The 24,137-nt window shown below is 51.4% G+C and overlaps 3 protein-coding genes across 8 annotated transcripts in view; 2 read left to right on the top strand and 1 right to left on the bottom strand.

Moving 5' to 3' along the window:
• The window catches only part of GIT2 (GIT ArfGAP 2), a 33,980-nt gene extending 25,142 nt beyond the window's left edge, over positions 1-8,838 (top strand). For 4 of the 6 annotated variants that reach the window (XM_074159507.1, XM_074159505.1, XM_074159509.1 and 1 more), the window contains 2 exons: positions 5,108-5,171; positions 6,044-8,832. In XM_074159507.1, coding sequence (XP_074015608.1) covers positions 5,108-5,171; positions 6,044-6,256 — 277 coding nt within the window. In that variant the 3' untranslated portion in view covers positions 6,257-8,832. Of the gene's footprint in view, positions 1-5,107; positions 5,172-6,043 lie in introns of all 6 variants that reach the window. The other 2 variants (XM_074159504.1, XM_074159506.1) reach the window with 1 other exon arrangement.
• A 274-nt stretch (positions 8,839-9,112) lies between these two features.
• TCHP (trichoplein keratin filament binding) lies at positions 9,113-17,119 on the bottom strand. The gene is made up of 12 exons (XM_074159637.1): positions 16,908-17,119; positions 15,993-16,197; positions 14,674-14,730; positions 14,054-14,122; positions 13,268-13,441; positions 12,667-12,779; positions 12,307-12,373; positions 11,838-12,010; positions 11,069-11,150; positions 10,693-10,878; positions 10,465-10,608; positions 9,113-9,816 (listed from the first exon to the last, which is right to left on the bottom strand). The coding sequence occupies exons 1-12, from the start codon at positions 17,117-17,119 to the stop codon at positions 9,784-9,786; spliced, it is 1,515 nt and encodes a 504-aa protein (XP_074015738.1). The 3' UTR covers positions 9,113-9,783.
• Positions 17,120-17,858: 739 nt separating this feature from the next.
• Positions 17,859-21,126, top strand: GLTP (glycolipid transfer protein). Its single transcript, XM_074159719.1, has 5 exons — positions 17,859-18,048; positions 18,964-19,025; positions 19,357-19,490; positions 19,769-19,919; positions 20,289-21,126. Exons 1-5 carry the CDS (start codon positions 17,946-17,948, stop codon positions 20,469-20,471), a joined length of 633 nt encoding a protein of 210 aa, XP_074015820.1. The 5' UTR covers positions 17,859-17,945; the 3' UTR covers positions 20,472-21,126.
• The last annotated feature ends 3,011 nt before the right edge of the window (positions 21,127-24,137 follow it).

Raw genomic sequence — 24,137 nt, forward strand, 5'->3', positions numbered from 1 at the left:
GCTGCGGCGTTGCCTGCCCACAACTGGCACAGGGATGGGAGTGCTGGGAGCAAAGTGCTTGGGAAGTCCTGCTGCAGTGAGTGGTGTTTTAGATACAAAATCAAATGAGTGTCGCAGGGCGAACTTGGTCTTAGTTTCTCTTGGATCTTCAGACGTCCGTGTCCTTAGGTAAGGACACCCCACACAAGTGTGATAGTAACACCAAGTCTGGTTTCAGGAAAAAATTGCGAAGGCAGGGAGAATTTGGCTTCCCTAATGAGATATTAGTACTGATAATGTATCAGCAAAAGCAATTTTGAGCTGTGGGGTTTAGAGACAGAGGTAGCTGGGTAGCGGGGAGGCTGTTCATCAGCACATCAGCTCACAGTTTTGGCTCCCTCGGGGAAGTTCTGGCCCAAACGAACAATTAATTTTCAGAATAGCTGTGAGCGAGTGAAAAATGATAGTGCCCCTGCCTGCTTCATCAGGTGGTGCCTCCTGCGCAGCTCCTTTAGAAGGCTGTAAATAGGAGTTATGTCTTCCCAGGTACAAACACGTTTTAGGTCTGGAACAGCTTTGGTCTCCAGAAAATCAGAATTTGCGGGTCTTACCTTCTGCCTCCCGCCCCACATTCTGTGCCCGGCCGTGCCTGGGAGAAGCGGCTGGCGGTTTGTGCTAAGCCCTCGCTTCCTGTCTTTCTGAGAGAAGCGCACAACAATAGGGCCACTTTTGTTCTATGGTTTTTTCCTTCCCGTACTTTTCTATTTTTAGAAGGGCCAGCGCACGGCCTCTCCTTCTCACGCTGAATGGCGAGTTCTAACGTGTTTGTGCTGAGCTCATTGCCCTGGTTCTGTAACCTTTTCCACTGCAATCCCTTCTTGCTTGTTTCTCACAGTTCATCACGAGAAGCAACAAGTAAGAGAAGCTTGAAATGAGTTTGGGGTTTATGTATATCACAGTTTACAGTATTTGAACTATATTTTTTTAAAACATTGAAATAATGCAGCATAGCTTGCTTTCACTGTTAAATTGAATTGATTTTTAGACAACCTGTTGTGTTCTTTTTTGTTTTCTCTTCTGTACCATGCCTGGTATGGGGTGTTTGCCAGTACTTAAATGAGTATAATCTTGCAAAACACTGAACTGTGAAGCTGCTGTTCTTTGTTTTCCTGTTCCCTGGCTTTGTCCCAGTGGGCTGAGAGCTGCAGGGCCTGGGGCACGGTGGAGACGGAGTGAGCTTTTCTATCATTCCCTTCTTGGAGAAGAGAAACACTTCCTTAACAAAATGAGATATTTAGGGGTGTAATAATACATCTTCCAAGTGAGTGCTGGGAACGTTGCAGATAAAAATCACATGCTGCGTAGATAGTCGGAGAGTAATAAAATGATGCAAGAATATCATCTATTAATGAAACGCCTTTTTTTTTTTTTCTTCTTGCTTTCTTCCATTTCTTTTCCTGTGCTCCACTGTCCGAGTAGCCCATTGGAGTGTGCGAGCACGCTCAAGCTCAGACATAGTCTCAGCTGCTTCAGCGTGCGGGTCCCCTGGGCCGAGAGGTCTCCCCTGCAGCCTCTGACCGTCCCGCAGCCCGGTCCTGCCTCCTGGTACTCTGGCCTCTGTCCCTGCCTCCCAGGCACAGTGTCCTTTCCGTTTCTCTCTGCTGCCTCTTTCCCTCACACACCATCTGCACAGGGGTCGTTAAAGGCTATGCATGAAATGCTTCGGGTGATAAAGAACCTGCAGGTACCTCGTCCAGAGAGTTACGAACCTGTGATATCACCCACTCAGTCGAAGCTCTCGGTATTGGTTTAATGGAGAACAGAATCACAGCCCGGAACTGTCTCTAGTTCAAGAGATTCTCCTGTCTCTCTTCTGTTTACTGTCCATCGAAATGATGAATTATCCCCACCAACAGCACAACATGCGGTTGCCGCTTCTGTGCGGTGTTGCCAAAGTAACAGAAGTTCCGTGATTCCAAACACACACCATTCACACCTGACAGCTTCGGCCCTTGACTGTTTGTACAGCTGGTGTGTCAAATGAGATCATTTTGTATCCTGAATTGATGAAAAAAAAAAAAAAGTGTGTTTATATAGTATCTTCCAACCTGACCAAAATATTGTTTATTAATGCCTAAAATAAAAATGAAATTTAAGTGAGATGTTCTTTAAAACAGAACTTCTGAAGTTTTAACCCCAGGTATTATTGTCAGTGGTGAATATCGGGATTGGAGGAAGAGGTTACCACAAGTTACTGCTAATGATGGATTCTTTTTTTCCAAGCTGTCACTACTTGAATATCTTCCTGAAGTCTTACCGGAATGCGCATAAACTCAACAAATGTGTCAGCTCAGTTCATGAGCTTACAGTGAGTGTTTAGACTATAAAATAAAGCCATTCCTCCAAGACCTAGAGAACAGATCACGAAATATATGTCCTTAATCTTGGTCTTTCATTCAAATAATTCTTAGGGTTTTTTCTGCCTTGTTAGTGAAGGGTTTAATCAGCAAACTGCCTTTTTAATGAGGTACAGTGCTGTTCAGCGTGGCTTTGCAGGGAGCAAATTAATTGTTAACTAATAGCAGAATGGGAATTACAGTGAGTTTGGAAAACTTCTCTCCACTTTTAGTTTATTTGGAAGGACTCGTGATTTGAGACATGTGGAAATACTCCTTTGTAAAGCAATTTTCCTGCATTGCCAAAATGACCCCAGTGTGTTGCTGCTTTCTCAGTGCATTTGCAAGTTGACCTATTTTTGCACCTTTGGTGTTGCAAGGTGACTGCAGAAATAATGACTGGGGAGGGGGCTGGTTTTCTGTTGTGTGTTTTTGTTGGTTTGTTTTTTTTTTTTTTGCTTGAAAGGGCAATGATCTACCATAACCTACAGCGGCTGAATATTTTTTCTTGAATGCTGTTGCTTTGTGATTTTGAGATTCTCTTACTTAAGGCTGAATCACGTTAACTAACTTATACTGAGTCTTTGAAGCTTAAAAACAAGTTTTTTTGAAATTAGACTTTTGACAGACCGCACTAACCTGGCGTTTCACAGCAGCTGATGGTAAATAGTTTTAAGAACTGTTTTGAACAGACTAATTTTCATTTTGTATATGTCAGAAGTGAAAGCTGTGAGGACTAATGGAATCTGTGGTTGGTTTATTAGCCAACTCAGCAGAATTACTGAATATTTAGCCTGTAGCTCACATGCTGTGAAAGCAGTTGGCAGTTTAGAGGTGCATGTGCCTATTAGTTGCTGTATGAGAATTCTGCGTTGTCTATTTACTGTGTATAAATTAATCCAAGAAGGCATTTTGGTGTTCTTAAGTTACCTTCATGTGATGATTTACCTTTAGTTAAACTTTACCAAAAGAGCAAGGTATTAATTCTGTACAGGAAGTTGAGCGTATTTTGCCGTGCCTATTTTCAGTTGGTGTTTAGCCTTCCAATTTGTGAAACAGGAAAGGGGAAATAATGTGTCTAGTGCTGCCTTCCTGGCTTCAACTGATAACGAACTGATAGGAGGATGGAAATAAACTTCCTTGGAATATCAAGGTGTGTCTTCAGCCTGCATTTCTGCAACAAACCGAAGCTTCCAGCCGAGCCGCTGACCTAGCGGCGTGTGTTTGTTACAGAGATGGCTCAGAGTTCAGCTGAGAACCCATGGGTTAAGAGCTTACACAGCTCAGACTTTTAGCTCTTGCTGCCAAGTGTTTTGAATACAGTTTTTTGGGCTTTACTGTATTTTGGTAATTTAGGTACAAAGTGGTTTTTTTAAGGCTTCTACTTTGTAACTTACACATGGAAAAAGAAGTGCAGACAGATTGCGTTGTTTCAGAGGTATAGACAAGACAGTCCTATATAAATATCAACACTTGACTGTTAAATTATTTTTAAGAGGTGGCCAAAATTCAACTCTGAAACATAAACCCAAAGATGTTTCAATAGATTTTAACTTTTCTCCAGAGATTGCTGGATATTTTTAGCGGCTTAGATCCTTAGCAGTTTTAGAACATTTCTTTTAGTAGGCTGGTTTTCAGGCTCTTGGCTTATGCAGAAAGAGCTCTTTCGAAACAAACGGGTAGAGATTTCCCCGAAATGACAACAAGCTACACTTACTCAGATCCCACATACAAAGTGGTTTCTTTAATCCACTTTTGATTGTCAATGCTGCACTGAGGGGGGGAAAAAAAAAGCTGCTTTTTTTTCCAAAGCACCTCTGTATCACTGGATTTTCTTCAAATATTTTCAAACTGCAGAATCTTGCTTTACTTTGTGCCCGACTTCCATGCACCTAACAAGAATGTGTCACTTGTGCGAACACCAAACAGGATGAGCTGAACAATTTTCTGTACAGTTTGGAGACAAATTCTAGCATTTGAATTGTCGGGGGGGGGGGGGGGGGAATTAGGAAATGCGAGCATGTGAATTAATGTGCAGCTAATATTCACAGAATGGTTAGAGTTGGAAGGGACCTTAAAGATCATCGAGTTCCAACCCCCCTGCCCTGGGCAGGGACACCTCCACTAGAGCAGGTTGCTCAAAGCCCCATCCAGCCTGGCCTTGAACACTTCCAGGGATGGGGCAGCCACAACTTCCCTGGGCAACCTGTTCCAGTGCCTCACCACCCTCACAGGAAAGAATTTCCTCCTAATATCTCATCTAAATCTCCCCTCTTCAAATTTAAAACCATTACCCCTTGTCCTGTCACTACACTTCCTGACAAAGAGTCCCTCTCCGGCTCACGTTTCCATAATTGCATACAAATTGAGGCTTTTTTTGACAATGTTTGGTACAATAGGTGTGGGCAGCTATTCTTTCCAACAAACTTTGATCGAAGAATGATGAAAACTTAAGAAATAATTTTGTACTATTGGCTAAGTCCTTGCTTTTTCTGAAGTCTCATAGTTACATGCAAACTCGTGCCACAGTGAGCTGGGGAATGCACCAAGAGTCACCATATCGTGTCTTGCACCTGCTACTTCACTTGCCTTCAGTGTGGCCTACAAAGATTTTTAGAATATATATAGGGTTTTTGATACTCAGCTGTTTTTAGAATATTAGCCACTGATTAGTAAAACTGAAGAGGAAAGGAGTCTTTGCATAATGAATAATACATTGCATCTTTTTGCAGCTATATACCGTGCTCCGAGAGAATACATGTGGCAGTAACGGAGATGGCAGCTTTGTTCCCCAAAGTAAGTACCTTCCAGCATCAAAATGGTTTTGGCCTCATTCCTCATTAGTGAATTTCCTTTCGGTAAATGAAAACCAAAAGCCAAAGGCAGGGAGAAATGATTAGATGGGTTTTGTCACATCTTGCATCTTTGTATTTCTTAGCATGTCAATTGGAAGGGCTAACATGTGAATCCAGGCCTTTAATTTTACTCTTAGTTAAAAAACTCTTAAGAATTGCATGGAGTTCCTCCAAAACAGGAGGTTACTTGCATCTAGCTTGAGGAGTCATGTGGTTACATGGGAATTTTGCTGGACTCATCACCCCCAAATGTCCAGTTGAGTGTTGGATTTCTTATTTGTAGGTCTGTTTGGATGTTTCCCATCCACCAAAGCAAACTGTTTCTTCACAGCAAACTTAGTGAGTGAAATCTACATGGTTAAGTTTTTATACAATTTTACCCACCTCTGTAAAACTGCAAGGAAAACCTGATGTTTTTGTGCCTGCCTGAACGGATTGTCTTGTACGTGCTGTACCCTGATGTCAGCTGGGCTGGGTTAGCACTAAATGGGCACTAGAAAACTTGTCTGAGTAACTTCCTAAATGAGGGCATGAAGCGGTATTCCCTGCCTGCTGCCTGGCAGCAGCTTGAAATGTCTCTGAGATGAGAGAGGAGAAATTCCAGGAGTTTGTTTCCTCCTCCCCTATCCCACGTCTTTCCAGCGATGTCTTATAACATCTCCTACAGCGCAGAGAAATCCGTACAGAAAGCAGGGCCCGAGCAGCAGAAGTTTCATATTAAAGAACACTCATCAACCACTACCGGCTAATTAAAAGCGATCCTGAAAAGGTTTTGTTGTTCTGTCTAGTTCAACTTCTCCTTTCCTTTCCCAGAAACCCAAATCTGAACTGGTAAGGACTTCTTTGCGTCTGCTGACATCTAGTGCCTACAGACTCCAATCCGAGTGCAAAAAAACCCTTCCCGTGGAGACGTGCCCCACCACGGACATCCAGCTGGTCACGCAGCAGGTTATCCAGTGCGCCTACGACATCGCCAAGGCTGCAAAACAGCTGGTCACCATCACAACCAAAGAGAACAACAACTGAGTCACACTTGGCTTTTTAGTCTTGTTTTTTAAAAGGTTGGATTTCAAATATAGGTGTGGAACTATTCACATTTTTATGAGGAAAAAAAAAACTAAAGGGGCAAGAAACTTTTTTTTTTTAAAGAAAAACTCAGTATTATTTTTGCATGTTTTCTAACGATTTTATGATTAATTTAACCCACTGCCTTATTTTGTGCCTGTGTTGCCAGTGTAGTTACAGATAATAGCATGTTGCGAATAGCTGTTGAGCCATTATCACGTTCCGGGCGTTGTATCAAGCTCTTGCTAGATGTTTCCTTGGGGCCACCTTCTGCTTTTCAGATATCGCTTGCAAAAAAAACAAAACAAACCCTCCTGTTCGAGTCAGCTGCGCGTATCGCAGGGCGGAATCTCGCCTCCGCTCCGTCCAGCCCGGAGTGCTGTTATGCTGCTGACCTGAGCAACCTGTAGCTAAACAAGGCTCCCAAGGCTCCGGGATCGGAACTGCTGCCCAGCAGGAAGAAGGTTGTAGTCCCGATAACGGAGTACAAACTGAATGATTATCTGTTTCCCATATCAACTGTTGTGCAATAATATGTTTTTAGTCTGCTAAAACAATAGTAGTTGTGGGCATCCGAGCTTATTACATGTAACTATACGAGGTCTTTGTCACTTTATCTGTTTTGGAAGGAATTTGAAACTTAATAGTTATTTCTTTTAGTTGTCACTATGCCATTAATATATATGTTTGATGTTACTTTAGGGCATTAGTGGTTAAAATATTATCCTTTGTTTCTGATTTAATAATTCATTCTTAAGTTTCCTACAGAATTTTACTGTCATCTTCAAGGCACCATCTTGTTTGCAGCAGCATCGCTCAGTAACTCAAGATGCAATTCAATTTCTGTGATAATTAAAAAAAAAAAAAAAAAAAAAACAAACAAAAAAGGAAGTTAGAAGAGTGCCAGTGCACAAGCAGCTCTGTCTGCCATAGCATATAACCTCTGTACCTCAACATATCCAAATGTGAAGAGATTTCTGATAACTAGTAAGTTTTATGCAAATCTTTCAAGATTTTACACATGGAGTAACGTAAGCAACGTAAGCAAGGCTGCCTGTTAGGAGGGCAGGTGGGTGACAAATGTCAATGTGTTTGGGGGTTTTTTTTCATTCATAACAGTTCACAAAACCCTGTCAGTCCGTGTATTTGAAAATGAGAGTTCTTTGGGAATCTAAATTCCATAGGGGGTGAGAAAAGTTACTAATTTTTGCCTCTGTGTCCCGTTCGGAAGCGTGTTGTCATTTGCAAGGAGCTGGCAGCCACTTAAAGCGGTCTTTAAGTTAAGAGCGAATTTAGGGAACAGCAGCAGCTGATGTGAACCTTCAGACAGTTTTCACAGAAACTATCTGCGGTTCCGCCATCAGGTCCACAGTATGTGCTCTGCCAAACCCATCAACTCTTCGAGGCTTTCTGGTGGAAAAACTGCCATATTTAGGTGAACAAAGGAACTAAAGTTCAGTGGTTGGTTCCTTTTCAAATCCTGCTGTGTTTGTATGTATATATAAACACGGAGTGCCATAATGCTGTTGGATTTCTGTATGTTGCAATTAGCTCTGGTTTTAAAGTAGTGTGAGTTGGAGGGAGGGAGAGAATGAGCAGATGACAACCCAGCTAAATTAATGTTCCTCATTGTGGGGTTTTTTATTTCCTTTCTGCACTTTGGAATTCCACAACTGACCCTAAACTCACAGGAATGCAGCCAGGCTGGGATTACAGCTGCAAAAAACATTTGTAAAACCTACTTCAAAGTTACGCTACTGGCTATTAAATACGTTGATAATCTTCTAGGAACTTTTCCTTAAATTGGCATCACTGAAAGGCAGCGGACGGTATTTTTAAATCTCTCAGGACACCATTGTGTGCTTTTCTTTAACATATCTTACCTGATTTCCAAAGCAGGGCAGCACTGAGTTACAGTGTAAGTTATCAATTGTTTAAACTTGCCTCTGTACCAGACGCCTGGATAACTGCAAGCCCTTGTTGCAGCTCCACTAGTTCCAGATTTCCTACAATCAACCATTTAGCTATAAAAACACGGCCAACCTGTAATTTTAGATTCCCTGTTCTGTCACTTAAAACAGCATTTCTGGTCAGTTCCCCCATCTCTAAACAAATGTTTGTTCTAGGTTGGTTTGTTCTGGTCCGTCATCACTCCAGAACCACGGGGACGGTCACGCAGGACAGGCAGTTTCCTGACGTTCTCAGTAAAACAGAAGTGGTCTGAGCACACGCTGACGTGCTGCCTCAGCTCTTCTCACAGACAGGCGGAGCCGTTCAAAACCCAACGGTGGAACTAAAGAGTAGTAAGTAGATTGGCCCTCGAATCATACAGCACTGTAATACCTAAAATAACAACGGTGGGTTTTTTTTTTTCTTCCCTGTAAACAAACTTGCTCCTTCTTTACAAAATGCTGCATAGGAAAGTAAAACTTTTTTTGGCCTTTTTTCCAAAACTTGTATTTATCAGTGTCATTTTCTGTCTGTACAATATTTTGACTTAATCTTTTGTTTACTGTATTACTATAAAATGCTAAAACCCTTTCAGTCTGTGAAATTATGTGGGGTTATTTGATGGCTGGTTCTGTAAAGAAAAGATCTTGAAAAAATTCCTGTGGTTGAGTAAAGCCCGTTGTGTTCAACCAGCACCAGGACAGGATCTGAACATGCCCTGTGTGGATGCTTTTAAGCTGCAGTTGCAGCTTAATAATAATGTGGAACAACAATAATAACGAGGAATCAAGTGCAATAATCAGCTAAAAGTCCCCTCCCCTCCTGTTGTTGCAGCAGTTTGCTTGTGTAAAGTAACAAACAATTTATCAGGTTGCAATTATTCATTATTTATGAAACAAGTATTTAGAAAAAAAAAAAAAAAGACGTTAATGAAGCCTTTAGCACCTTCTGGAGAGGAACTGGCCATGTTAAGAATTACTGCTGCAGCGCAGGTTACTTATCTCGCTGATTTGCAATGCGTTATGAATTAAGTCTAAAGGTCTTTTCAACCTAAAGGATTCTAGGATTTTATAGCTACTAAAAGCCAGCTGGGCCTCTCTGCCCATCCTGCTTCCCCGAGGTGGGAGCCTGACGCTTAAATAGCAAAGGCAGCAAGTAGTGGTTGATAGTTCCTATTCCGTGGGATGCACAGATTCTTTCATGGTTTAGATCCAAAGGGCCCGTTCACTTGCTGTGTTGCCCCAGTGTAGCATGTACTAAAATACAACATTGCAACTCCCAAACACGGAGCAGGTGGAGCTGTGCACTCCTCCAAGGATGCTGACACCTCCACATTCTCAAAGCCAGTAGAAATTTGCTCTTGTGTTCAGCTGGGACACAGCTAAGTATTTTCAGAAGTCTGAGTCAAGTCTTGACATCATTGTAGGCTATTCCAAAGCTACCGTTGTTTCAGCAATTCCTTGATTCTTTGAAGTTTCCTTTCTGTAGTCTGCAACTGCCTTTAGTGCTCATTCCTCAGGTGCAAAGGACAGGAATCCTCAGGTCCATGCTGCTTTTGGGTAACTGTAGACCTAACGGCATCAAAACAGAGATTATAACTACTTTATGGGTTCTAGAATTAATCTTCCACACATGCACTATTCAACTTGCAAAGAAGATACTTTGGAGAGTACAGAATATCCTCCAAGAAAAGGCATCAGTAGCGTTTAAGAGTTGCTACTTCGAGGCAGTGACTCCTGCCAGCTTTCTCTGACTGCTGTAGCTACTGTCTAATAAATGACAGAGGTGAGTTACTCTGCAGAGTAGCTCATAGTTTGGTATGAAGAGTAGGATCTGCTGGGCACGTGGTTTAGGTGAGGGTACTCAAATTCAGCTTAAATTTTAGAGCTAGGCAAAGCATGGCAGAAGACAAGACACTGAGCAGCCAAGATGTGCATTAATGCAGCTGCTAATGCTGAAAATAATTAGAGTAACATTTGAGGCAGTAGCAACAAGTCTGCCCCAAAAATTATTTAAAAATTGGGACCTAAAGCATCAATATCAGCAAAAGAAAAGCAATTTCTAAGAGAGAACTATAGACCTCCATCAGAAATAGCACTAGGGGAAGGGCGGGGGCTTATGGCAATTAAGGTGCAGATCAGAGGCGGTGACAATTCTGCTTGTGTGATGCTGTCACCCTCCTCGATGTGCTCATGTGTCCCTTTAACGCTGCTACTTACCCTGTCCCGGTACCCGTGCTCAGCCATGCGCTCAGCCTCCTGCCGCACTAACTCCTCCCTGTGCTGCCGGCCTGATCTCTCCTCTTCTTCCTCCTCCCTCTGGCGCTGCTGCTCCTCCTGTTCCTGTAAGCGGCGCTCGGTCAGCTGGGCACAGAGAAGACGGGGCTGTTACAGGGAGATGGGACACAGACCGGCCACCTTCAGCGTGTCTGGAAAGCGTTGCAGTACCTGCGCCTCCAGCTCCTGCCTGCGGGCTGTCTTCAGCTCCTCCTCCCGCTCCTTCTCTCGCTTGCTCATTTCTTTCGCCTCTTCAAGTTCTTTAATCAGCTGCTCTCGATACTTTATGGACTCTTCTTGGGCTCGTCTGTTTAAGTCCATCTTCTCTTGGATCTGGCGCTGCCTGCCTGCAAGGACCTTTGTGAAGGGAAAGGATAAGTCAAGAACTGGGGAAAACTTGGCGCAGATGGTTAAACCGTTCTCAGGAAACATATCAGACAAGCAGAAAAACTCTGCGCTGGGTGCTATAACCCCCTAGAGGTTGGAGGGTTACAGCTGAAACGATGGCTTCAAAAAACTAAGACACCTCATCAAAAAAGGTCATCACCTCATTCATTAGGCGATCTCTGGCCGCCTTCTCTCTTTCCCATTCTTCTTCCCTCTTCTCCCACACTTTTTTAGCTTCTTCACTAAAAGAGAGGGGAAGAATTATCTCTAAGGTTACTACCTACTGTTAAAAACCCCTTACATACACCGAAGGAAATGCTGGCTTCTAGCGGGACTTCCTGGATGTGTAGAAGGGCCTTGGGAGGAATTTTGCCTCTTCACAGGGACAGTACTTCACGCGGGGGGTGGGTAGTAAAGGGCATTGCTGGAAAAGCTGAAAATTCTGCAAATCTTCCCTCTGCAACAAACCCTTTAACTAAATTTTGATGGTAGGACGCACCATCCTATCACCAGTGAAGATGCTCTCTGCACTGGGGAGAGTGTAAGGTGAACTTAAATGAGGGACCCGAGGCAGCTTTTACCTACAAGCTCTCAAACACAAAAGGAAACAGTAGGCGGGTTTTGGGGTCACTTAGACTAAACCCCTCCACGTCAGTAATGCAGAATCACTGAAAATTGGTTACAAAGAACTTGCAACTATAAGGTAATTCTTGCCATCTGCGTGTTACTGCCTTTTTTTGTTCTCAAAGCTAATGTAACAAATTATGGACTAGGTGTTGGGCTGGGGTAACTGAAAAACAAGTGCAGGCTTTGATGCTGCCTGTGCTGTAATATTCACGTAACAAAGATGAGTGGAGCTCTGCCACCCAGGCAGGACTATTCCGCACGTGCAGTCCCTTTAGATGATGCTCAGAGGTGGGCAGACTCACCTGAACATAACCTGCAGCTCTGCCTCCCTCTCCTTTTCCAACTGGAGCTGTTCCTCAATGACACGTTTCATCCAGGCAACATCTGCGACTGCTTTTTCTCGTCGGGCATACTGGCGGCGCTGATCCTCATCCTCTTTCTCCAGGAGGGCTAATAAGATTTGCCGGTCTATCTCCTTGAGGAAAAAAAAGAAAAACAAGATTAACAACCATCCAACAAGCTCCGAGCCTGTCTGCAGGACTACTCTCTGCACATTATTGGTGACACAGTGTCAAGGCTGTGCTCAGGAAGACACCCAGTCTGATGACTTCCCCGTTGTCTTTTTGCCCTAGCCCCGTCCACAAGCTGGAAGGGGCTTCCTAACTAATTATCCATAGGCATCAGAGACAGACACATAAATGAAACGCAGAGAACAAGTGTCTTCAGCACACAGTATCTATAAGATATAAATCAAGGGGTATTTTCTCTTACCAGCTCCTCTTGTATCTGCTGGGCTCGTCTCTTTAACTGGGCATTACACTGATGCCTCAAAAAGCGCCTGAAGGAGGAAAAAAGAAGAAACCATTCAAACTGACTCTAAAGCCCTATGTTGTTATAGAAGGTACATCCCTGACAACAGGCAACAGAGGTACCTGCTGCCGCTACCATCAACAAAAAGTAGTAATGGCACCAACGCATTTGCTCATTGGATGGTCCATGTGCTTCCATCAAAACCCAAATATTTCCAACCCACCACTGCTACCTGCAACATCCCCTCGTGCCCCACATTTCAGAAATAGGGAGAGATTCTACCCAAGCTCTGCTGAAACAAGCTACACTCAAATCTCGTACCCAAGCTCGCTCTTCTTCCGCTGCTCTTCCATTTGTTTCCTTTCTTCTTCCAAGTTTTCCAGCTCCCACTGCTGCTTTAATAAATTCTGCCGTTCTTTTTTCAGCTTTGTTGCCTACAAGAAAAAAACAACCACTAAGAAAGAGTATGTCAGAGCTGGAAGTCCCAGAGAGCTTTTCTACTGGAGTTTGTACCCTGTTCTACTCCTTTACTCTTACTCCAAAATCCTCATTGCAGTAAATATTCCACTTTAATTTCATTTGTGTCTCAGTGGCACAACAGACACTGTGAGGAGCCCCAGCTGACAAAGCCTTTGACCAGAGCCTGTCACACCTCAAAGTTTCTACAAATCCTTTTCTCACCTGGCGCAGCACAAAAGGGTGCTCACATTTCAAGAGGAGCAAACAAAAGCTACCAGAATTCAGTTAATATGCTACCGTCCAGGGGAAGAGGCCTACATTATGAATAGAAATTATGTCATAGCTAACTTTGTTCCAGGTTTAATCTTGTGGAAACCTGGAGAGAAGAGGTCAGGCCAGTGTCGCTGTATTTCTATGTGAAACAATGAATTTCCTTCTCAAATGAGGAGAAGCTAAAGATTACCTCTGTCTCCTGTAATTTCAGTTCTTCCATTTGTTGAAGCAATGTCTCCGCTCGCTTCTTCTCTTCCAGCCGACGCTTCTCTTCCTCTTGTCTCATTCTTTCCAGCGCTTCCCTTCGCGCAATTTCATACTTGTTTTCATAACGTTTTTTCTCTTCAAGTTCAGCTGCTTCTTGCTTTTCAAGCCAAAAGAAAACATGGCATTTAAGGTTAGGCTAACGCAAAGAAACAGCCTCTGGCTCAGGAAAATCCACAAATCAAACTCCTGCAAGCTGACATGTATTGGGAAATCATGGAACAAAGTACACTAGGAAGGAACACAAGGTCAAAGCCAAACTATCTGCTCATCGCTGCCTGAAAATGGTTATCGGTCTATACACGTCCTTCACAGGACCCTGCCCAGGTGGTCTCACAAATACACTCAGATTTTCCTATTTCAACCTAGACCGTTGTTTTCGTTAACTCTGAAATCTGTATTTGAAGGCCTCCTACTTGTTAGGCAGGAATGATGGCTCTTCATTAAAAGCATCCTTCCTGTTAGCAGCTCCTGTCCTTCTGCAGACACCAGAACTCCCCATTGCTACGGGAATGAGCAAGGTTCAAAACTAGTGTGAGAAAACCAAACAGTCAGCCAATTCCTATTCCTTCCACATCTGAGCTGTGCCTGTACAGGCAGGCAAGCTGTCTGCCACCTGGGTCAAAAGGCACAAAGTGTCACACCTCCACCGGCTCATGCATTTCAGGAATCTGCCCTAGTGACCGGTGACACCAGGGCCACCCCAGCGTACCTTGTTTTTTTGCGTCACCTGGTCACCCCAGGCCTCCATCACGTGCTTCCTGTGCAGCTCCGACTCCACCTGTAGACAACAACAGACGCCATTTGTGCCAGAGGCTTTCCTGTCTCCCAGGATCTTGTTGGACTCTCTGGAGCACCGTCTGTCCCAGTTGTAGCCCCATCAGGATCTGCCTTTGCAGAGGTGGGCTTGTCTGGGTGTCCATGGTGCCCACCAGGGTCCCGTGCTGAGGGTCAATGTCACACATCAGTTCTGGGAAACACTACAGTGACACTGAAATCAGAGCTGTGGCAGCTTGAGCAGCAGGTCAACGGAATAAAGAATAAGGAAGTACCAAGGGTACAGCAGGAACAGCTTTTAAAAAGCACCTGAGATATTTACATCATGGGCACTGAAAATCTGCTCTGAGTCAGAACAGATTTCCGACTGTTTCTGAAAAAATACCAGCTATGAGAAGACTTCTTACACAGTTAAGTGATTTTCTTCTTTGCCTTTTGCTTATCAGAACTTAGGACAATTGCTGTGATTCGAGGTGAACAACAACAGCAGATATATGATGACTTTTGCGTTTAATAAATGCAAGGCAGCAGGAACTAAAAAGAAAGTAACATCACCTCCCGGAGCTCCGCATTGTTTTTCTTCCAGTGCTCATACAGCAGCTGCTCAGCAACCTGGAAACACGAGAGGTGGATTATGTCAGAATCCAGAACAATCTGAGATATCAAACCCTCCCAAGGCAGCTATTAGTTAACTGAACCAAGTGCTGAAACATGCGGCACGGGGCACTTCTGTCCATGGAATTACAGAATCATAGAATAGTTTGGGCAGGAAGGGACCTTTAAAGGCCATCTAGTCCAACCCCCCTGCAATAAGCAGGGACATCTCAGATCGCTCAGACCCCCATCCAACCTGACCTGGGATGTTTCCAGGGATGGGGCAGCCACAGCTGCTCTGGGCAACCTGGGCCAGGGTCTCACCACCCTCAAGAGTGAAAAATTTCTTCCTTATATCTAGTCTGAATCTTCCCTCTTTTAGTTAAAGCCATTACCCCTTGTCCTATTGCAGCAGGCCCTGCTAAAAAGTCTGTCCCCATCTTTCTTACAAGCTCCCTTTAGGGACTGGAAGGGGCTCTAAGCTCTCCCTGGAGCCTTCTCTTCTCCAGGCTGAACATCGCCAACTCCCTCAGCCTGTCCTCACAGCAGAGGGGCTCCAGCTCTTGGATCATTGCCGTGGCCTCCTCTGGACCTGCTTCAAGAGGTCTATGTCCTTCTGATGTTGGTGGCCCCAGAGCTGGACACAGTACTCCAGGTGGGGTCTCCCCAGAGCAGAGGGGCAGAATCCCCCCCTTTCCCTGCTGGCCACGCTGCTGGGGACGCAGCCCAGGGTACGGTTGGCTTTCTGGGCTGGCAGCACACCTTGCCAGCTCATGTTGAGCTTCTCATCAACCAACACCCCCACAAGTCCCTCTGCTCAGGGCTGCTCTCAACCCCTTCATGCCCCAGCCTGTATCGATACTGGGGATTGTCCCTGCCCGGGCACAGGACCTTGCACTTGGCCTTGTTGAACCTCATGAGGTTCACACAGGCCCACCTCTCAGGCCTGTCCAGGTCCCTCTGGATGGCATCCCTTCCCTCCAGCATGTCGACTGTGCCACACAGCTTGGTGTCATTGCAGACCTGTTGAGGGTGTGCTCCATCCCGCTGTCTACATCATTGATGAAGATATTAAATATCCATCTCCCAGCAGGTGCGATTCACACATCTAAAGCAAGGGAGTAGCCTTGCCAGTCCTGTCACTGGGAAGGGTTGTTCAACCGCTCCTTCATCGACAGAGATGAGGAACGAACCCCGGGCTGTGAGGCCTCTCCTGGCACCACGCGCGGCTGTGAGAACCCAACACAGGGGGTCACGGGGGTCCCCATTGCTCCCCTCACCTTCCTCCTCCGCTCCTCCCGGCCGGTTCGCAGCTCCTCGCTCCGCTGCCGCATCCCGGCAAGCTCCGTCCTGCCGCCCCACTGCAGCTCCCGCAGCTCTGCCGCCAGCGCTTCCCGCTCCTCGCCGAGCAGCCGCCGCAGCCGCTCCCGCCGCTGCTCCAGCCGCGCCGCTGCCTCCTCCGCCTCCCGCCGCACCGCCGCTGGGCTGCCACGCAGAATGGCAGGGGTTGGAAGGGACCTCTGGAGATCATCTCCTCCAACCCCTCTGCCACAGCAGGTCCACCCAGAGCAGGTTGGACAGGAACACATTCAGGTGGGGTATGAATGTCTCCAGAGAAGGAGACTCCACACCCTCTCTGGGCAGCCTGTTCCAGGGCTCTGCCACCCTCAAAGTAAAGAAGTTTTTCCTCATGTTTAGATGGAACTTCTTATGTTCAAGTTTGTGCCCGTTGCCCCTTGTCCTGTCACTGGGCACCACTGAGAAGAGTCTGGCCCCATCCTCTTGCCACCAGCCCTTCAGATATTGCTCAACATTGATGAGGTCCCTTCTCAGCCTTCTCTTCTCCAGACTGAACAGCCCCAGGTCTCAGCCTTTCCTCATCAGAGAGATGCTCCAGTCCCTCATCATCCTCTTAGCCTCTGCTGTACCCTCTCCAGCAGTTCCCTATCCTTCTTGGACTGGGGGGCCCACAGCTGGACCCAGTGCTCCAGATGGGGCCTCACCAGGGCAGAGCAGAGGGGGAGGATGACCTCCCTCGGCCTGCTGGCCACGCTCTTTTTAATGCACACCAGGAGACCACTGGCCTCCTTGGCCACAAGGGCACATTACTCCCTCACACCCAGCCTGTCACGGGGAGTGCCCGCCGGCCCCCCCGGTGCCCAGCGCGGCCTCCCCTCCCGGTCCCCGGCCCGTACCTGGGCGGGACGCTTCGGGGTTGGCTCCACCGCGCCTGCCTGGAGCAACAAATGGCGGCCTGGGCGAAGGACCGGCTGGCCTGCTCCCACTGCTGCCGGTTGCGCGCCTCCAGCTCCCGCCGCCGCTCGGCGGCCCAGCGCTCCGGGGCCCGACCCCGAGCCGCCCAGCGCAGCGCCATCGCCCGCCGCCAACGGCCGCCGCCCGCCGCCATGGCAACGCGCCCGCCCGCTACGGGGGCCGCCGAGGGACAAGCCAACCCGCGCCGCGCTTCGCGGGAAGGGAGGGAAGGGGCGGCCGCCCGGCGCCGGTCTCGCCTCCGCCGACCTGTTTTTCCAGAACAGCCGGTAAAAACACCCGGTTTGAGGGGGTGTAAAATCCCCCTCCTCACGCTGCCGGCGGTGGCCGAGCCTCCCTCCGCCCCCCCCCCCCCGTTCGCTCTTCCCGGGGGTTGGGGTCGGTTTCCCAGCCCCTTTACGCTGGTGTTTAAATTAAAAGTGAAATTAACCCCCTCCCGCCTCAGGCGGGTCTGTTTGTCCAGGGCAGGCGGCGAGGGCCGCGCTAACCCAACCATCTGCTCCCTGTGAAAAATTTATCTCCTCTAAATAATTCACAGCGACCGGGCAGGAACACCGGGACGGGGAGGCGGGGGGGGGGGGGGGTCGGCGGCCGCGGCGGGGGACGCTCCGGTTTCTCCTCCCCCGGGGCACGGCCTGCAGGCGCCCGAGCGGCCCTGACCGAGCCGCACCGCCTCCGGGGCCGCAACGGGGGGACGAACCGGGGCCGAGCGGGCGACTGCGGCCAGGCCCCGGGCTACCGGGGTGAGGGGCCACCGGGCCTGAGGGGTCTCTGAGGGGAGCGCAGCCCCGCCCCTCCTCCCGCCTCCCGCGCTCCGATTGGCTGGCGGGCGGGTGGGCGGTGCGTCGCCATTGGTGGGGGGCGGCGGGGGCGGGGCGCGGTGGCAGCGCGCTGCCGGGTCGGGCGGCGGAGCCGGTGCCGGTGCCGCTGCGGGGCCGGTGCGGAGCGGGCCGGGCCGGGCCATGGCGCTGCTGCTGGAGCACGAGTTCAAGCCGCTGCCGGCCGACAAGCAGGTCGAGACGCTGCCCTTCCTGGAGGCCGTAGCGCACCTGCCGCCTTTCTTCGGTGAGCCCGGGCCGGTCGTCTGCGGGGGCGGGAGTTGCGGTAGGGCCCGGCCCGGTACCGGCCTCGCCGCTGCGTCTAGCCGTGGCCGGCTGCGGGTAGAGGGCCCTCGGGCCATGCCGGTCCCGGTAGCCCCTCCCCGGTCCCCGTAGTCCCTCCCCGGTCCCCCCTCTCCGGTCCCCGTAGCCTCCTCTGGTTCTGGGTGCTCGCTCCTGGGGCTCCCCCGGTTCTGGGTCTTCCCCCCCCCCCCGCCCCGGTCGGTGCTCACCGCCGGGCCCGACTGCTCCTCGTCCCCGGTGCCTGATGCCCGCCGGGGAAGCAGCTTGGCGGGGCCGGGGTTGCATCACGGTCCTGTCAAACCTGCCGGGCAGCCCCATTGGGAAACGTCCCGCCGTCCCTGGGGAGCCGCCGACGCCTCAGCGGGGCCCGGCCGCCTTCCCCCCGGTACGCCCCGGCCGGAGGCATTGCTCGGGGCCCAGCCCGTGGATCCCACCCGTGACCGCTCGCCCCAAGCCGGGGCCGTGGGTGTTTGTGGGCATGGCCGCCCTTGTGCCACCACGGCCTGCGCCCTCCGCTGCCCTCCACAATGTCGGCTATTGTGTGACAGCTCGGTGGCGGCGCTCGGCCGGGCAGGACACTTGGGGACAGGCAGAGAGCGTCCTGTGCCTGTCCTGCTGTTCCAGACTGTCACATCGGGGCCGTGTCCCAGAGCCGGGAGGATGGGGGGGTGTCGGAGGGTCGCTGGAGGGGCCGAGGTGACCCGGAGGGCCGGCAACCGCTCCCCACGGCCGTGTGTGAAGCCTCAAGAGCCCTTTGCTGGCGGTGGTTAAGGTGAAACCTCTTGGGCTACAACTTGGGACTTGGCGGTGTCTCCTGTGTCCCCTAATGACTAATCGTCCTCCCTCCGTGTTTCCACAGATTGCCTGGGGACTCCCATCGTCTACTCGCCGGTCAAAGCAGACCTGACTGGAAATATCAAGGTAGGAAGGGGCGTGGGGGGGGTGGTAAGGGGTTGAACCCCTTGGCAGAGATGCCGTGGGATTGGAGAGGCAAGACCCGGAGGTGCTTAAAAGGGCTTTTCTTCCCATGGGGAGCTTTCGGGCTCAGCGGCGGCTCGTCTGGGTCGCGCGTGTTTTATTAATGGGGCTCCTTGATGAAAGCGCCGTTTGGCAGCGGTGGCGCTCGCTGCGGGCACCGCGTTTCCCCGCCCCGTGGCCGTGAGCACCAGCCCGCAGCCCCTCTTCCCGGCAGCTCCCGGGAACCAATTCCCACCACCACCACCCCCGCCACCTCCTTTCTCTGCTCTCTCAGAAAATCCGGGCGGTTTACGACTCCAACCCCGCCAAGTTCAAAACGCTGCAGAACATCCTGGAGGCGGAGAAGGAGATGCACGGCTCGGCCTGGCCCAAGACGGGCGCGACGCTGGCGCTGATGTGGTTGAAAAGGTGATTCACGGCGTCGGGGGCTGCTCCGGGCTGTGTCCCGGCACATGGGGACCCCATCGAACACCGGCTGGAGTCCCTTCAGGCTGGATCTGGCCGGAGCAACGTGGGGTACATGAGCAGGAAGGCACAGGGGCAGGAATCAGCCCTGCGAGGGGTTGTGCTGCCGGAGCTGGGAGGTTTTGGAGGACCCTGGATGCGCCCAGGCTCAGGGGGTGCTTTGCTGGAGGTTGGGAATCAGCATCCCCTTCCCCACCCGGACATCTCCGCTCTTCTCGCAGGGGCCTGAAGTTCATGCTGGTGTTGCTGCAGAGCATCTCCGATGGCGAGCGGGACGAGGAACATCCGAACCTCATCCGTGTGAACGCCATGAAGGCTTACGAGATCGCCCTGAAGAAATACCACGGCTGGATGCTGCAGAAGCTCTTCATGGTGAGCCTTCGTAATCTCCCCGGAGAAAAAGCAGCCTTTCTTTAAGCCCAGTTGCCCCAAAAATTGATGGGCTTTAAGGGAATTAAGGGCTTGGAAACATGGGATGCTGATGATCTATTTGGAGCAGTATTTCCAGGGGATTCTCTCTGCGCATCCCTGCTTTTCCAGGGGTCCAGCCACCATCCTCAAGGCTGTTCCCGAGCGCCTCCGAGTGTCCGGAGACCCTGCGGCGTCCCCAAATGGGGACGCCGCAGGGTCTCCGGACGCTCGGAGGTGCCCGGGAACAACCCAAACCAGCGTCCTGCATGTGGGATTGGGAAGGACTTTGGGTTTGTGGGATCCTTCCAGCTTCTTCCCACTGTTTTCTAGGGCTCGGTCTACGCTCTCCCGTACAAATCGGATTTGCTGAAGGCGTTAGAGAAGGGGAAAGAAGTCAAAGAGGAGGAAAGCATCGAGAAGATCCATCAGTTTCTCTCCAGGGTCACCCCGATCCTGGATGCCATTTATGAGATGTACACGAAGATGAACGCTGAGCTGAGCTACAAAGCCTAAAGGCTCCCGGCGGGGGACTAGCAGGGCTTAAATAAGGTGTGACGGGTGCTACCTGTGTCTTAAATCACTCAGGCAGCCGGGGGTTGCTCCCTGGCTGTCAGGCGACTTTGATTCTCCTCTGGATCTGCAGTGGAATAACCTGTTTTCTAAAAAAAAAAAAAAAAAACAAACCACCAGAAAAAAAAAAATTAATTTTCTATTGAGAATACGGCAATAAAACAATCGTAGCCCACGTCGTCGTAGGATTTCCCAAGCTTTTGTACTAAAGAGGGAGAAACCGAGTGTTTCTAGTCCTAACGGCCGGGTTGACGTCTGCCACGGTACCGGGGGGGGGATGAAGCGCGGCTGGTGGCAGCGTCCTCCCGGTGCCACCTTGGACTGTCGGGCTGCACCGGGGTGAGAAACTTCCCGAATGATGCCGGCGGTGCCCGCGGCGGAGGAACCGATGACTTTCCCTGGGTGACCCCGACTCCTCCGGCGCCTGTGTGGGAGCGAGCCCCCTCCGCCGGGACGGCTGGAGCCGGGAGGACGGGACTGTCCCGATGCCGTGTTTGTGGAAGCACGAGTTGCCTTATTAACCGACCGCCTTACGGTGCTGCCGAGCCCCGCGCCGCGGGGCAGGGAAGCAAAATTTAATAAAAACTCACGGTAACCTCCGCGGCTGTTTTGGGGCTTGTTTCGGGACTGTTCCTGGGGGAGCTATTTCGGGAAGGGTGTTTTGGGGCTTGTTTCGGGACTGTTCCTGGGGGAACTATTTCGGGAAGGGTGTTTTGGGGCTTGGTTTGGGGCCGTTCCTGGGGGAAGGGGGCTGTATTGAGGAGGGTGATCAGGGGTGGCTGTTTTGGGGAGGGTGTTTCTGGGTTGTTCCTCGGGCAGGCTGTTTCAGGAAGGGTGTTTCGAGGGGCTGTGCCTTGGCGGGGGGGCTGTTTGCAGGAGAGTTTTCAGGGCTGTTTCAGGGAAAGCGTTTTGTGGCTTGTTCCTGGGGAGCTGTTCTGGGGAGGAAGATTTGGGAGCCTTTTCCTGGGGGTGAGGGTAGGGGTGGGCTGTTGCGGAGCTGTTCCTTGTGGGGGGGTTGTTTCAGGGAGATTGTTCGGGGGGGGGGGGAGGGGGCTCTTGTTTTGGGGAGGGTGTTTTGGGGACTGTTTTGGGGAGGGTGTTTTGGGGACTGTTTTGGGGAGGGTGTTTTGGGGACTGTTTTGGGGAGGGTGTTTTGGGGGACTGCTCCCAGGGAGGCTGTTTCGGGGCTGTTCCTGGTGGGGGCTGTTTCAGGGAGGGTGTTTCTGGGGTCTGTTCCGGGGGAGGGTGTTTTGGGGCTGTTCCTGGCGGGGGGGGTATGTGTGGGGGTGTGTGTTTCAGGAAGGGTATTTTGAGGCTTGTTTTTGGAGGGTGTTTCGGGCCGTGCCGGTGCCCGGGGGCCGGAGGGGGCGGGCGGGGGCGGGGGCCGCTCCCGCAGGCGGGTCCCGGTGCCGCCCGCCCCCGGAGCCGGGCCGGGGAGGGGCCGTTCTCCGGGACGGGCCCCGCGGCGACTTGGAGGCGCCGGAGCCTGCGGGAACCTTCGGGGGACGTGTGGCGGTAGGGACCGGGAGCGGGGGGGGCTGCGGGGTCCCGCAAAAACGGGGGGAGGCGGCGGAACCGCTGGGTGACCGGGGCGGGACACGGACAACGGGGCGGGATGGAGCCCCCGGGGCAGGACACAGGGACCAGGGTAGGATGGAGCCCCCGGGGCAGGATGGGGTCCCCGGGGCAGGACACAGGGACCGGGGCAGGACACAGGGACCAGGGCAGGATGGAATCCTCGGGGCAGGACACAGGGACTAGGATAGGATGGAGCCCCTGGAGCAGGACTGAGCCGCTGGGACAGGACACGGGGACTCGGGTAGGATGGAGCCCCTGGAGCAAGACTGAGCCGCCAGGGCAGGACACGAGGACCTGGATAGGATGGAGCCTCCGGGGCAGGATGGAGCCGCCGGGGCAGGACATGGGGACCGGGATAGGATGGAGCCTCCGGGCCAGGATGGAGCCCCTGGGACAGGACACAGGGACCAGGGCAGGATGGAGCCCCCGGGATGAGGACAGGACTGCAGGATGTGCAGCCCCATGGCCCTCCCCATGGCACCACCAGGGGTCCTAGCCTGTCTGGTCAATCCGGGGGCTCACCACTGCAAGGGTGAGGTGCTGGGTGCATTCCCTTTGGGAAGGGGTTACCAACAGCTTTGAAGTTCATCTGTTGGACCGTGCCAAGTTCATGGCCCTCACCCAGGTGAGCGTGGCCCCGGTGGTGTGGTTTACTTTGGGAGGTGGCTGCTTCGCTCCGGATGAGCATTTCCACCAGGGCTGAACGTGAACACGATGTGGTTTCAGTGATTCACTCCTAGCTGGAGCCCTTCATGCTTTAGTTTGAGGAACACTTTCACGTGGCGAAGTCTGCACCACCCCCTAATAGGGGCATCCTCCCTGATGCCCACCCAGGGCATGTCCCGGTGTCGGTGCCGGCATCTGTGCCCCTGTGATGGGCTGGAGCTGGGGGACTAACTGGGGTTACTGGGTCTGGCTGGGAGGTAACTTGGTGGAAAGCTGGGGAGAGGAGGGAGCGCATGTGGGGGAGCGGGCGGGAGAGTTTGTGTTGGACGCTGGAGCCGGGGCCGTGCGGGCGAGCCTCAGCACGCGGGGAGCTGCGCCTTGAATCATTTATTCCATGAGGTGAGGAAGTCTGAAAAATAAAAAACTCAAATAACTAACAAGCCAAATAAAACCCCATTGACAACACCTTTCCTGGCAGCGGCTGCGCCCGTCGGGAGCACCCGGGCTGACGGCACCGGCCAGCGAGCCTGGCGTTTCCGATGCGAGCTTCCTGCCCCGGTGCTGGTCCCAGCCCCACCTGCCCTTTCCACTTGTCCCCTCACTTCTGCCCCACATCTTCCCAGGCTCCAGCCTCGGGAGCGTCCCCAGGGCTGCCTGCCACCCAGCCGAGTCCCCCGGCTGAGTCCCCAGCCGCTTCCTATGGGGAACATTGTCCTGTGCCAGGCTCTGCCCTGGGCTCCGACCGCATGTGACAGCTCATGATGAGTTTGGACTTTTCCCTGAAGCTACGCTTGTCCCGGGGCTGGGATTCCCAGCACAGCTGAGGAGTTAGGTGCTCCGTCCCCACGGTCCCCATGCATGGCCCGCGGGGTTGGTGTGTTTGGCGATCCCCTCTGTTGTCCAAGGACAAATCGGCCATGCGAGGGCCCGTGTTTGCCCGGGGTCAGGGTGTGGGACCTGCGGGCTTTGGCAGGTGCTTGTGGAATTTCTTGCAGAGAGGGCGATGGCAGGGAAGTCAGCAAGGAGGAGAAACGGTGTCGGCTCTGCGGCTTGCCCCACGTCTCCCCAGGGCTACACCGTCCCCGCTGGGTGTCCCGCAGGGTGGTGGGGAGGAGGACACCGCTGCCTGAGCTCCCCCCCCTTGCTGCTGCAGGATTTGGGGGCTGTTGGCAGCCCTCATCCCCCGTGTCTGTGGGAGCATCGTGTGCTCCCACCGTGGGGCTGCCATGGGCGGCTGTGGGACACGCTGCCTAATTAGAAGCACGTTATCCAGCGGAGATCCCTGCCTGTCCCGGGAGGGCCCAGCCTGCCATTATGGCTTGTTGTACAGAGCTCCAGCCCAGCAGAAAATGATACGTTTCCCGG

This window comes from Numenius arquata, chromosome 16 (assembly GCF_964106895.1).
Source record: "Numenius arquata chromosome 16, bNumArq3.hap1.1, whole genome shotgun sequence".
NCBI classification, from domain to species: domain Eukaryota; kingdom Metazoa; phylum Chordata; class Aves; order Charadriiformes; family Scolopacidae; genus Numenius; species Numenius arquata.